This window comes from Phallusia mammillata, chromosome 2 (genome assembly GCF_965637545.1).
Source record: "Phallusia mammillata chromosome 2, kaPhaMamm4.hap1.1, whole genome shotgun sequence".
NCBI lineage: Eukaryota > Metazoa > Chordata > Ascidiacea > Phlebobranchia > Ascidiidae > Phallusia > Phallusia mammillata.
The window spans coordinates 11,267,347-11,280,696 of record NC_137253.1 but is presented as its reverse complement, the minus strand read 5'-3'; the positions used below and the strand labels follow the sequence as shown (position 1 = coordinate 11,280,696).

General features: G+C 41.1%; 1 protein-coding gene across 1 annotated transcript; it reads right to left on the bottom strand.

The window, feature by feature from the left end:
* Nucleotides 1-1,157: 1,157 nt before the first annotated feature.
* On the bottom strand, nucleotides 1,158-13,028 carry LOC145212971 (uncharacterized). Its single transcript, XM_080081217.1, has 10 exons — nucleotides 11,810-13,028; nucleotides 10,954-11,063; nucleotides 10,748-10,836; nucleotides 10,297-10,577; nucleotides 9,863-10,006; nucleotides 9,449-9,619; nucleotides 8,705-8,858; nucleotides 6,191-6,294; nucleotides 3,775-3,841; nucleotides 1,158-1,219 (listed from the first exon to the last, which is right to left on the bottom strand). Exons 1-9 carry the CDS (start codon nucleotides 13,026-13,028, stop codon nucleotides 3,810-3,812), a joined length of 2,304 nt encoding a protein of 767 aa, XP_079937343.1. The 3' UTR covers nucleotides 1,158-1,219; nucleotides 3,775-3,809.
* Between the last annotated feature and the right edge of the window lie 322 nt (nucleotides 13,029-13,350).

Below are 13,350 nucleotides of genomic sequence, written 5' to 3'. Positions count from 1 at the left end.
TGGCCTACACCATAAGCAAGCAGTTCAGTAAGCTTAAAATAACCTGCCACGATTACAGAAACAGTTTGGCCAAGTTTTCAATTTTTTTTAAAGCTTGTAACTTTTATCACTTGTAATCTATGGTCCCAACATAAATATTGTTCTCAAAACTTTACAAAACAGCACACACAAAAATAACGCGAACATATACAAGCAAGCAACAACCATACGTGGTTACAATCCACCATACAAAATAGAAATACTCTGTATAGACTCCCACAAGCCACACTTGATATATACTCAAGCTTAACAGGCAGGTAAGCGACGATGTACCACCCCATCGTTCGTAGCATGTACGGTAAGAACACCATAAGTAGCCCCATGTCGGAACTTATAGCCAGGAACGTACCCCATATATTTAGGAACCACTCCTTCGTGCTTGTGGTACAGTACATTGTGGTTGCGGTTCAGCCTCTGGTCTTCTTGAAAGGATTCGGGTCGGTGCTTTGGCGCAGCGGTGCTGGTGTTTTCGTCTGCCCATGCATACCAGAAGCTGGATCCGTAGAGCGTCTGAGGGGGGCCAGTCGGGTGGTTAGGCGGAGAATGCCGTTGAATTGGGCGGTATGGAATTGAAGAAGCGGTGGAGTCGGGACGAAAATCGCCGGCCCTTGAGCTATCACGGGTAAGAGGAAGACTGGGTGTGAAAGAGGATATCGTGCGATTCCTGCGCGATCCAGCCGTCGACGCTCGGCTTTTGTTAGCCAGCTTTTGTCGAATAGAGTCTGCGCTACCAGCTGACATAAGCGAAAGCCTTGAAAGGTGTGGGCCCCGATGCATAACTGGTCTTGGGGAAACTTGCTTATGAGCAACAGTTGTCGGTGGGGCAGACTGTGCACGTTTTACAGTCTTATCTCCATCCTTGGGCTCCGTTTCTTTGACTTTAGGCGCCTCAAATTCAGGAACAGGCGCAGCTTTCGTGAAACCTTCAGCAGTGGTGGGCTTCATTGGACTAGTTAAGCTTCGAACCAGGGATCGCACCATTCTCTGCTCATGCAAACTGGTTCTGTAGGAGGGAACATGGCCACTGAATCCGTTGATTGGTGCTGGGTTATCGCCGGCCTCGATTGGGTCGTTTTGATACTTGAGAAGGTACAGCGCGTTTTGTTTCTTCAGGAATTGTGTATAATCGAAGTTTAGTCCTGGCATGATGTCGCTGTACAGTAAAAACTCACTGAAACTGCTGTAAACACATAAAAAAGAAAAGTCGTATTTTATGTTTGACGTACCACACCACCTACTGGACTGCTTACATTTGCGCCGACAAAAAATGCACTCCGTTTTAACAACCAGCTTATGGAAGCAACGTCACTTTGGCATTGTTACGTCACACACTACACCGAAGCCTTTTATGAGTTTTTGACCTAGCGTTGGTAAGATCCAACTGCCCCACATTAGCAATTGTTATGGCTTTGTTTTAGGTTTCCCAGTAAGTGGGTAATAAATGCCATTTTCGCATCCAGATCCTTGCAGTCGGCCTGTAGTTACTTATCGTTGTTTTGAGCAGGTTTCAATATATTTTTGATGTAAGGCTAACCAACTTCAAGGGGATTTATGCACAAATATACAAAACATAACTACCATATGCATATAATTATCGCATAACTAGCCTTTTGTGATGCAAAACGTTTTTGCCGTTTCAAAAGGTTGTCTTAATTTTTGGGAGCTGAAAAGTGAACACTCCCTCAATGGTTTTATGAATTACCAATTGGGATAAAATATTAAAATCAAATTCGGCTCGGGTGAGCGCTTGTTTGTTGATGCCCTTGCCTTGAGGTGTTGGTAGATAACAGTTTAACTTTAGCGACTCATGTACACTATAATTCACGTGAAGACAGGTGCTCCGGCATAAATACATGTTGATACTGTAGGCTTTTCATGGACACAAACCTTTTCTTCTAAAACGCCTTCACAACGTTACAACACTTTCTATCAACTCAAACCTTTCATCATGTGCTTTCCACATGTGATATTGGTAATACCTTTCCTTGGACAAGTAAAGCAGCACAGTAAACGTTCAGTTTATACACAAGGCTGCTGCGCCAGTCATGTAACACTGCCCACCAGCTGAAACCCAGTCTGACATGTAGCAAGTTGCCAAAATTACCATGGTTACTTTGTTTTGGCCATTTCATTGAACACCGTGCCCGCGAAATTTGATACCACGGGTTAAAGGAAAACCGACTCCCTTTTCCTAATGTTTCTGTACGTTATGTGTTAGCGGTGTTTAAACCTATCGAAATCCCAGGATTAAAGTTCGTTGTTTTACAAGTTGAAGTAAATTCGCATACATGTCATAATGCATGCTTGAATCTACAAGACAAGTGTAAACTGAGGAATGAAAATACCAAATTGGTTTTCCTTTAATACCCACGATGCCGATTGTGGATTACAACGTTTCGGACATTAAAGGCCGTAAGGCCAATGGACTTTGAGTTAATTTCTGATTCAATGAGTAAAAGAGGGGGTCGTCATTTAGGCGAAGGTGTAACGTAACAGCCTTCGCAGGTACAGTATTTACGGTCTCAGCTAGAAGGGTGGCTTTCTGATATACTTCCCTTTTGTATATTCTATACGATATTTACCAATTTACTATACACATCATTTGATCTATACATATGATTGTTTTTGTAAACAAAAACTAATGGGTTCCCACACGCATGTTTGTGCAGATTTACGGTAAACAAATGTTGCGGTGATTTTTAGATTCTTAAGGACAAAAAACAGCTGATTTCTAATCACCGAAAAGACTGTCTCTTAAAACGTCTGTCCGGACGTCAAGCTGATCCCTCCCGCTCTGCACTAAACCGTTTTAATCGTAAACCAGTGAATGACTCCCTTGGGACTTCTGTCTGACTGACAGTGTACACAATCTATGGGCTGTGAAAGTCATTATTTGGCCGATTAAGGCAAATTTTTGAATACTAAACGAGTAAACTACTGCAAACAATTGTTTGAAATTTCAGCACATTAGGCCTTGTATTTCTGGCCTAAAACCAAAAAAGATTATTTCAGGATTTAAGGGGTGACGATTATTTCGGGGTTAAAGGGGTAAAAAATGGGTGAATCCAATAAAAAATTGGAAAATTATTTAGAATACCTTACATTGCACCAACCAACAAAGCATGAAACTCTTAGATCATGTACTTTAGTCAGTACAGCCGTTTTCAAAATTTTACGTTTTGGGGGCTTGTGGGTGAACCGCTGGGTCATTTGGGGTCAAACTTTAAGAGGATTAGGTTTTAAACAATCGCTAACATCTGTGTAAATTTGAATAAATTTGAAGCACTCTTTCTTGACCAAACGCGTTTGACAAACCAGCGTTAGACAAAAACGAATATTTCGGGGTTTAAGGGGTAAAAATGGGTAAATCCTGTTAAAAGTTAGAAAATTCTTTAGAAAACCTCACATTGCACCAACCAACAGAGCACATAACTCCTAGATGATGTACTTTAGTCAGTAGAGCCGTTTTCAAATTTTTACGTTTTGGGGGCCTGCGGGTGAACCGCTGGGTCATTCGGGGTCAAACTTCAGGAGGATCAAATTTGGATTAATATGTAACAAATATGTAACAAATTTATTAAAATTTGGAGCACTCTTTCTTGACCAAACGCGTTTAACAAACTAGCGTTAGACAGAAAAAAGAAAAAAAGAAAAAAAAATGCGGACAAAAACAATATGTGTCCCCTTCACAGAAGGGGACCCATAATTAAACAATACGTTTCTGATTTTACTTACATGGAGGTTGAGGCATATACGTACACTTGTTCGTCTCAGGAAAGCGAACCTCTACACTGTTGTGGAACTGCAACAAAACAGGGTTATGTGGGTTAAGTAGCGAGCAGTAATCGTTATGACTTAGGGGGTACCCAAAACATTAAAAGAATGGTTTTTACGGTTGGTGCCAAATACGGATGGTTTGCAACTATAAAATGGGCGCGGAAGAATCAATGGGCGAATTAAAGGAGTGAAAAAATCGACACAGTTGAAATCTAGGCAGTTTGAACAACAAACAGCAAAGGGAAATTCGGTCGTATATCTCTGTAATCGCCCAACAACCAATTTGTTTAACTGTTTTTGTAATATTAACCACTCCTCGCATACAATTCGTTGTATTATTCTCAAACAATATGTAGGTTATTATTTAAAACTGGGGAGGGGGTGAAATGAACAAGCTTGTTAAAGAGGGTAGAACTACTAACACTGAGATTTGGCTTAGGCCCGGTCTGAGAACTTCTGGTAGTTGGCGCAACAGAGCATAGGCGTTTATGGTGCCGACTCAGCTATTATTCTTACCATAAACCAAAATTGTTGTAACAGCACCATAAACGCCTATGCTCCATTGCGCCACCTACCAGAAGTTCTCAGACCGGGCCTCAGCCAAATCTCAGTGTTAGTAGCTCTACCGTTAAAGAGTCTAAAATTTTTTTGGGGGAAATCCCTAATGACGTCGCACGTCGTTCAAAACGGCGCGTTATGCGGCAAAGCACTTTTTCCAAAATTGGCGGTTTCTCTACCCATCTAATTGACAGGAAGAACAGGTAATTTTAGCGAAACCTTTGTAGTTTTCTGATTTCGCCGCTGCTATCTAGCTTACTCAGCCAAACTGCAGCTGCAAAATAAGCGTGACTGTCAGGTAATCAAAATCGTTGCTTAAAAAAAACAAATCCAATTTCTAAAGAACTAAATCTCTTGCTGAAGCGGTAATCCTACTGTTAAGTTGCGCAAAATCACGAATGCAAGGTGGTAACTGCAGAAGGCATAAATTGTGCCTGGCAAGTAACAAATTACCCTAATAACATAACTCGATTTACATCGATCTAATGTTTTTGACAAACTATTACGTGTTTGGCGGATCAAAGCAACACAACATTACACGTTTTTAACACTTTTACATTGTTCAAATGCAAAAACAGTTTGATATGTTGCACTTCGTGCAGCTACCACTTAGCAAGAATCTGCTACCAGCGTCCTAGCCGGAACGTAACTTTCCGATTGTTAGCGCATAAACCTCCTTATTAAACCCTTGTTACGTCACAATTGGCGATTAGATAACAAGCGAATACAAGAGATTGAAGGCTCGCGTCATTGAGATAACGACTCCCTGTTATCACGCAGTGGTAAACGGAACGATTTTGGCCTATTTAATTTACGCAAAACTTTTTGAAAAGGGGGGGGTCCGGACCCCCAAAACCCCCCCCTTGGATACGCCACTGTGTAACACTGCTTTATTAAAACAGATAAATGGCGGAAAATTGATACTTTTGATTGTCAGACGTTACACTTCCGAAACTCACATGATAAAGATTTAAAGCAGTGGTTTCCAACCAGGGCCCAGGGCCCCCCAGGGGGGCCACGAGCTGTGTTCCGGGGGGCCACGGGCGTGGATTCACAAGAAACACCCACTAAACGTCATTTACACTTTAACTTTATTCCCAAATTTAATCGACTATTTCACATACTATTTGCTTATAGTGAGGTTTATCACGCTCATTTACTCTATTAGACCTGTTTAAGGCCAAAATTAATACCGCATTCCAACGCGAGATTGCTATCTACATATTAAGGGGGCCACAGGTCCTACATGGTAACTTGAAGGGGGCCACGAGGCCAAAAAGTTACTTTAAGGGGGCCATGGGCCACGAAAGGTTGGGAACCACTGATTTAAAGGCTCTGTCCTTGATTTAAATTGGTTACATCGCTTATTGCGAGTTCGGTTATCTGGGTAGATTTCGACAGCGAAACTAGGTTTTCGGGATTTTGGTGATTAACTACAGTCTTCAGCACACTGGGCGGTATAGTGGCTCCAATCACACGCAACGTCGTCTTGTATTTCTTCCTAAACTTATCAAGTTTTCAAAGCGAAAAACATGCCCCCTTGTCCATTGTTGTAAACTTATCCAACAGGGCGATGTAAATCCCAAGAATTTTATGATCATAACGCGGTCAGCGGCGAGTCTGTGAACGATATAGCTAAACCCGTCTATAGCGAATTAATGTTTATTTACACGACAGTCGTTTTACAGCAACATTTCAACTTTTAGACAAGTCGAAACACTTTATAGCACACTTTTTTATCTGCGTATAAGTTTACAGAGTTTTTAACATTCTAACGTTTTTTTGCTTACAATTTACCAAAATAACACAAACTGACCAGGCATTGTGTATATCGGTTGCATCATTGCTGTATGATTCCTGTAGTTATCCAAGTAGGAGCCGTGGCAGTCACCAGACATTAGACGGGATCCGGAAATCTCTCTAAACAGTTTTGGGTGAATGTTAACAAAACACGGTTGAAAACGGAATGTATAGAATTAAACCTTTTTTGAAAAAATAGTGGAAAATTTAGTAGATAGCAAAGTATGTTTCAAAATGAGTTGCTTTTTACAATATTTTTTAAACCAATGATAGTTCCAAACTTAGGGGAACGGAAATAATAGTTTAATTATGTCCAATAAAAACAGTAACGCCACATAGGTGCAAAGGAAAAATTGAATTTACTGCCTAATTGTTGGTTATGTATCGACACACCACAGCCAACATGCAAACCTGTGGCTTAATGTGTTGGTACCAACATGTGTTTATTTAGAAAGGGTCAATTTTGAACAGTGTAGACCAGAGTTACTCAATTAGTTTTGTTAAAGGTCCAGATAGAAATAGTAAAAATTACCAAAGGTTCGGACACTTCTGTCAGTAACGCAAATGCAACGTGTCTTAGCCAATTGGGGTCATAGCTAATGGGGGGAATCGCGGTACAAGATGAACACATTTGTTTAAACCGAATGTTTATGTCAGGAAAAACTAAAGCTTGAATTCGACACTAAACGTTAATTTGCCCCTGCGAAAGTGCATTGTAAAAAATACATTTTATCTGGTTTGCAGGATTACTTCGTATGGCAATGATTAAAGATTCAGTTTGTTACATCACAGATACAATTGTGCGGAAACAATCGCTATTTATTGTTAATTGTGTAGTGGAATAATGGACTTTTTCCGTCACAGTTGGACATTCTGACCTCGCATAACAGAAAGATTTTGGGCTTCTCGCCAGCCGACCGAGAGCTATGCGGACCCTAGTTTAAAATTTGCTGCTACATTTTATGAAGTAATTAACACGCAATATCGTATATGTAGCCATATTCGAAACACCGTCGAGGTCCACATCCAAAACCTTAAAGGTCCGGATATGGACCGCGGTCCGCCAATTAAGTAGCCCTGGTGTAGACTGTAGACCTGTGGTTCTTAACCGGGGTTCGATCGAACTCCAGGGGTTCGGCAACGCCGAATCAGGGGTTCGACGAAGGTCTTTTTGAAGTGCAATACAAATCCCCGTTTTCGTCAAACTTCAGGGTCCGTAAACATGTTTATTAAAATATACGTATTGGCGGCCGAGGCGTAAATAAAACTCTTTTGCTATATAAATCACAGTACGCCAGGCCCATTGAAGGCGCTATACCGAATCAGCCGGTCACCAAGCATTCACCACCATATGGCAAGGCGTAGGCTAGAAAAATCTAGCCTGCGGTGGGATTCGAACCCACGACAGGAGTCTTTCCGGGACTCGCGCTCTACCAACTGAGCTACACAGCTATATATTTTGATTTTTAAACTGCTCTAAACAGTTTTTGTGGTACTAAAAAGGGTACCAGCATATGCGTCAGGCTTTTTGTACGCCTATTGTGTGCAAACAATGAGAACAAAACAGGTACCTCAAGCTTCACAATATAGATTATGACACCATAAACACTTTACTGATCTCCACGCAATGTAGCCCCCTGCACTAAGGTTTAATTTATTTTTTGACGTAACAAAGAGCATTGTGCGTGTTGATTGTAAGCAGAAAAACAACGAAATTTTGTTGTTAGCAAAAATTTATTACTTCATCTTTTTCATGTTTGTGTACAGATGCTAAAAATACAATGCTTCATTTTACTAAAAACCAAAAAATGCCGAAATTATTGCAATCCTGAAACAAAAGTTGCTTCTATCATTATGTCAGAACTTAACAAAATGACAAACAGTAACTGTTGCCACTACGTTTGAACAAAAACAAATTATGACCCACCAAACAAAATCGGTTAAAAAACCTAGGATGTAACTTTGGGGTTCGACCAAAGGCTGAAGAATATCGTGGGGGTTCGGCCGTTATAAAAAGGTTAAGAACCACTGCTGTAGACGGAGAGTATAGAGTCTCTATACTCTAGTCCTACATGGTAACTTGAAGGGGGCCACGAGACCAAAAAGTTACTTTAAGGGGGCCATGGTCCACGAAAGGTTGGGAACCACTGCTCTAGTCTATACTATAGACTGTAGAACTTAAGTAGAACCCAGTTATTATTCTAGCAATGTCAAATGCCGTTTAGAATATCGAATTACTATTCCTAAGACAAGGTTTTTACAAGCTTCTCTTATTACCGCTGGTATAACCAACTAAAATAGATTAAATTTACACCAAATACGTTAACTAAACTACTGTGAATAATTCTGACCAGCACACGTGTAATTACACAATCATTGCTTGTAATTGAGCTTTTTTTACAAATCACGCAATGACAAGTGAAGTCTGCAACAGCAGAAAATTTTGAAATACGTTATTATCTGACTTTAATCGACTTTTAGGATTCGAATCCCCGTCGATTCGATATTTTCAATTTTTCTCTATTCTTACCTGTCTGTCATTTGCCTGTTCTCAGCGACCATAGCTTGTTGTCGATTTGCTTCATTTACAGCACTGTTGTGTTTTGCCTCGTGTCGTCTCAACTCGTCGTTGCGAGCAAATCTTCTGTTGCAGCCCATCCTATGACACGCAAACGGCTTTTCACCTAAAAAATTACAAAAAAAACTTAATGACTCTGTCACACATTTGAACTGGGTTATACATTGATTTCATAGAAATGTACAAAATAATACGGAAATCCCATTTCATTCGAAACCACCATGACAGCAGTTTCAAAGGTTTGTGGAAGAAGTAATAGGTGAATAATGGTTGAGAGTAGGCAGTAAACAACTTTCGATGCCTTTAAGAATATCTACCACGTGTAATTTTCGGAACATTTGAACGTTCATTTGGTGGCTAAGTTTGTTAAAGCAGTTTTTAACGTGCAATATGCTGCCAGCAAAGGCCCTCAAGTCTCGTTATCTGGTTTATCCCCTCGGACGCTTTCAAAGTTGTAACATACTCCCGCATTTTCCCAGCAAGCTAACCAACCACATCTGCTGCCAAAATAAAGTCTGCGTGAGTATGACCTTGTTGACAGTACGTTGTCTCGCTAAGTTGTACGACATTGTAGAATGAAGTTGGATCAAAACATGACATTTTTATTTTTTACTAGATGTCAACATAATGGTTCCTTAAATTTACCCCATGACAAGATTTAGGCCTGGTACAGTTTATATCGCATGTTCAACCTACCGCTGTGCTTGTTATAATGCGTGTTTCTGTGATCAGTTCTAGCAAAGCATCTTCCACAGATGCTACATTCGTGAGGTTTCTCTCCAGTGTGAATCTTCTGGTGGCGTTTTAGCTGGTCGGGGCGACGAAAGCTCTTGTCACAGGTGTCGCAGAAATAAGGCTTCTTCAAACCTGCAACGCCAGTTAAACAAATTGGTGATTAAATATCGATCAGTTATGACTTATGAACACTAATCTGCATGCAGGCCAATAGTAAAAATAAAAAAATTCGACTGATTTTTGTTACTCAAACGACATAATTTTGTAGTCCTACATTTAAATTGACATGTTGCATTAAAATGTAACTTAAATTTGCGTGTTTTAATGAAACGGCCAAAGAATGAGAAAAGAGAAAAAAAATGTCTGTATTCTTGCCCAAGTGATATTTATTCCGGTGAACTTTGAGTTCTTGATCTTTCAGGAACTTTTTGTTGCATTCGGCATAATTGCACTTAAATTTTTTCTCCTCAGATGATTTTTTATCGACCGTTCTTCGTTGTTTCTTTGTGACATTGTTATCTGCATTAAAATACTCATCAAATACGTATCATGCGGCTAAAAGTACCAAACTATAGGAACAAAACTCTAGCGTACACATTTGCAGTTAATTAGCACCGAAAAAAACAAATTTCTTTTAATAATTCATTTGTGTTTCTAGTCGGATAAGTGTAGCACGAACATGTAAAAACAAACTATTTTAGCCAAAAGAGGTTGGGCAACACAGTTTTATAGAAAATGTTTGTCATGAAAGTATATTACAACTGCTTTTGTGCACGGCAATGCAAGGTCATAGTATGTCATATACTTACGCTTGTTTATCGAAGCTTTGTTCGTCTTCCACACATTAACATCGGGATCAGTTGTAACAGTTTGAGCCATGTCAGTCACCATTCGAATTGACTGCCTCGAATAAGCGTCGGCTGTGAACCAAGATGGTCTCTGATACGGCAGCATGGGCACCGTCGGTGAGTTTGGTGCAACGACATTCGGACAAATCGCAGTAAATGTTTTCCAAGAACCTCCAGAGCAGAATCCATTCGGTTCTCCCAGCCTTTCAGCTATTTCCATTTTTACAGGCGGCGCTTGGTGGCTGCAAAGTGACGTCATAAACAGGTTTATTCCTCGCATTTAATAGAACTTAATTTATGTTTGGGTTTGTCTCTACTGTTGAAAGCAGGAAAATTTGAAAAGCTCCTAATGGAAGCACTGTGGAGCTAATTAAAGATATCAAAATTGCGATAATGTTAAATCTGAACTTGCCTTTCGGGTCTGGGATAAAACGACTGTAAATGAAACCGTGAATTGGACCCTGTCTCTGCATCTCCGTTGACAGAAAAAGGTGCATTAATCTAAAAAAATTGAATATGGTATACTTTAAAATCTTTTGCTTAAAAACAGGTATGGATAGTTTGCAGGTAAAGCAGTTTTAAAATGGTTTATATGACTTAAAACATAAAACTATGTACCTCTTCTTCTGCAGGTTGAAATACTTGTTTGTTTCCGATATCCAAAAGCTGCTGCTGTCCATGGCCTGTGAAGTACTGCTGTGTTGCGCCTGTTTCTTTCTTGCTTGTATCTGTAGAAATAAAATAAACGGTTTAACAACAGTGTGTTAAAACTTTCCTCATAGTAAGTATTTTCAAATTAGGTTCTCAAGGGTAGACTCTGTGCTTTTATTTTAGCTTCTGTTTTGTGCTGGTTGAAATATTAAAATTATGCAATTAAATCATTGACGATTTTAGCTTATGGTTCCCTAAGATAAAATCATTATCAAATTCGATATTGTAGTATTCCCAAAAATGTGTTTTTTTATACAATTATAGTGAGAAAAAACAAGAAATTAAACGTAGACACCAGCACTTTATGCATACTGGTGAAAACAAAATGGCGTCCGCGTTCAACAACCGCAATGGAGGATTGATGGCGAGCACCTGGTGACGAAAGGCCAATCGCAAATACTTAATCATGTTGTCAATAGTTTACGTTTAAATCTTATTAAAACGCAGTTAGGTTTCACATTATCAAGAAAGCAAAAACTACGCAAAATTTAACGTCAATAATAAATAAAATTGCACACACAAAAACAGCAAATTAACCAATGGCATGCACTACAACTACACATAGACTGTGCGAGTTTGATTCGAGGAGTATTACGGCTAAACTATTTGCAATTTGTGGTGTCCAGCCGGTTTTGTAAGTGGAGAGAATTTATCATCATCATTAACTTGCCTACGAAATAACAGTCAAATTTCGCTTCTGTTTGCTACAATGATAGAAGTAGCCAATATACTTGACCTTGTTATTCAATCTTTAAATCCTAACCTGTATCGCACAAATGTTGCTCGCTGGATCCATTTAAATTTCCCATTCTAAGCTCATCGTCATTTGTCTTGTCATTCAAACCCTGTGTCATGGACTCCCCATTGTTGTGTACAACATGGTGGTCGGCGGCGTTCGACTTGCTTGAGAAACTGTCGGCCGCCGCGGGCAGGTGCAGAGGCCGCGTGGCTTCCGTTGAGGTCTGCGTGACGCCGCCAGGGCCCAGCGAGGCCATGGTTACTTGCTGGTGACAGTTAAGCGGCGGGAAAATGCAATTGGCAGGGAGAACGGGTAAAGTGGCTGAAGGGCACTGAAACTCACAGTCCGTGATTGTTCGAATGCGAAATTTGATTGGCTGATGGTGCTGGCCCAATTCAACTCCATCTTGGTGCGTACTAGATCCATCATAGCTGTAATAACCAGCCAAAGCACCGTCAAAACCCTTGTACAGTCTGCTGGAGCCCAACGAAGCAGCACTAGTTTGCGAAGTAAGCGAACTATCCACAACATCACTTGCATGCGCTTGGTCACCGACAGCAGACGCTTGTGTTGCTGACAGGTTTGGAATATTGGTTGTCAGAGGCCTGCTTAAAGAAGAAGTACCATAACTTGACTCGGCACCCATCACCCTGCCGTTATTACTATCCATAACTCCACAAGCGTTGTGAGACTGCCACAGCTGCGGTGCTGACTGACTCTGCAGGGCTGTATTAACGACGTAGCCCTGGTTTTCAAGTTCCTCAGTGGCGACACCCTGATCGTTCACAGCGACAGGAACTTGCACTTGATCCAATGAAACGTAAGCTCTCTGCGCGGAGTTATAGCTTTCAAAGTTGTACGGGTAGTTAGTGCTGTCCTGACTGCTGTTACTGGGATAGGGGCCGACTTGATTGTAGTAGGAATAAGTCTGCCTTTCATCTCCGTTACCAGTCCACCATGTATTGTGGTCTCCCGGTGTGTGGAATGTGCAAGTGACGGCGGGGGTACACGGTTCATATGCAACAAAATCGGGCGGGTTTAGTGTCGACGGTGCCGGAACGTCGTACTCCTTGTCCTGCAGCAAGTTCCCGGTATTTGACTTGGCAACCGTTCCCATCCTGCTACTCCTGCCTGTTGGCTCCCGCGGGTCCGACTTTCGGCATCCCATTCGGCCGTAATCTCTTGCTGCGGTGGCGGAGTGCTCGCCATCAAGGGGAGTCTCATCTTCCTCTTGCTGAAACATTGTCCTTACCAGGAGTTCCCACACTCTAGAAGGCGGTGTATTTGATTCTGATTCTGCCGAATCGTTTACTGTTGTGCTCTCCCGTAACGTAATACGCGTATGTGAACGCAGTCGACGTGCCGAGATTCTAAATGTAACTCCTTAGCTGTGATTCCGATACGAGGCAAGGCTATTTCCTTGCAATAACAAGTCGACTCACTCCTGAAAAAAGAAGCCCGTCCCCGCAAAATTCAATTTTCTCTTAAGCTCGCGCCAATGCCAGAACATTTGTACTGCACCGGGCAAACTCGTAAACACGATCCCATCCCAGACAAACTCCCAC

Coding starts and splice junctions, on each gene's coding strand:
- LOC145212971 (XM_080081217.1), bottom strand. CDS start 13,028: ATGTTTCAGCAAGAGGAAGATGAGACTCCCCTTGATGGCGAGCACTCC. Junction 10,007..10,296: donor CAAAGCTTCGATAAACAAGC/GTAAGTATATGA, acceptor ATTTTAATGCAG/ATAACAATGTCACAAAGAAA. Junction 3,842..6,190: donor ACCGATATACACAATGCCTG/GTCAGTTTGTGT, acceptor GTTTTGTTGCAG/TTCCACAACAGTGTAGAGGT.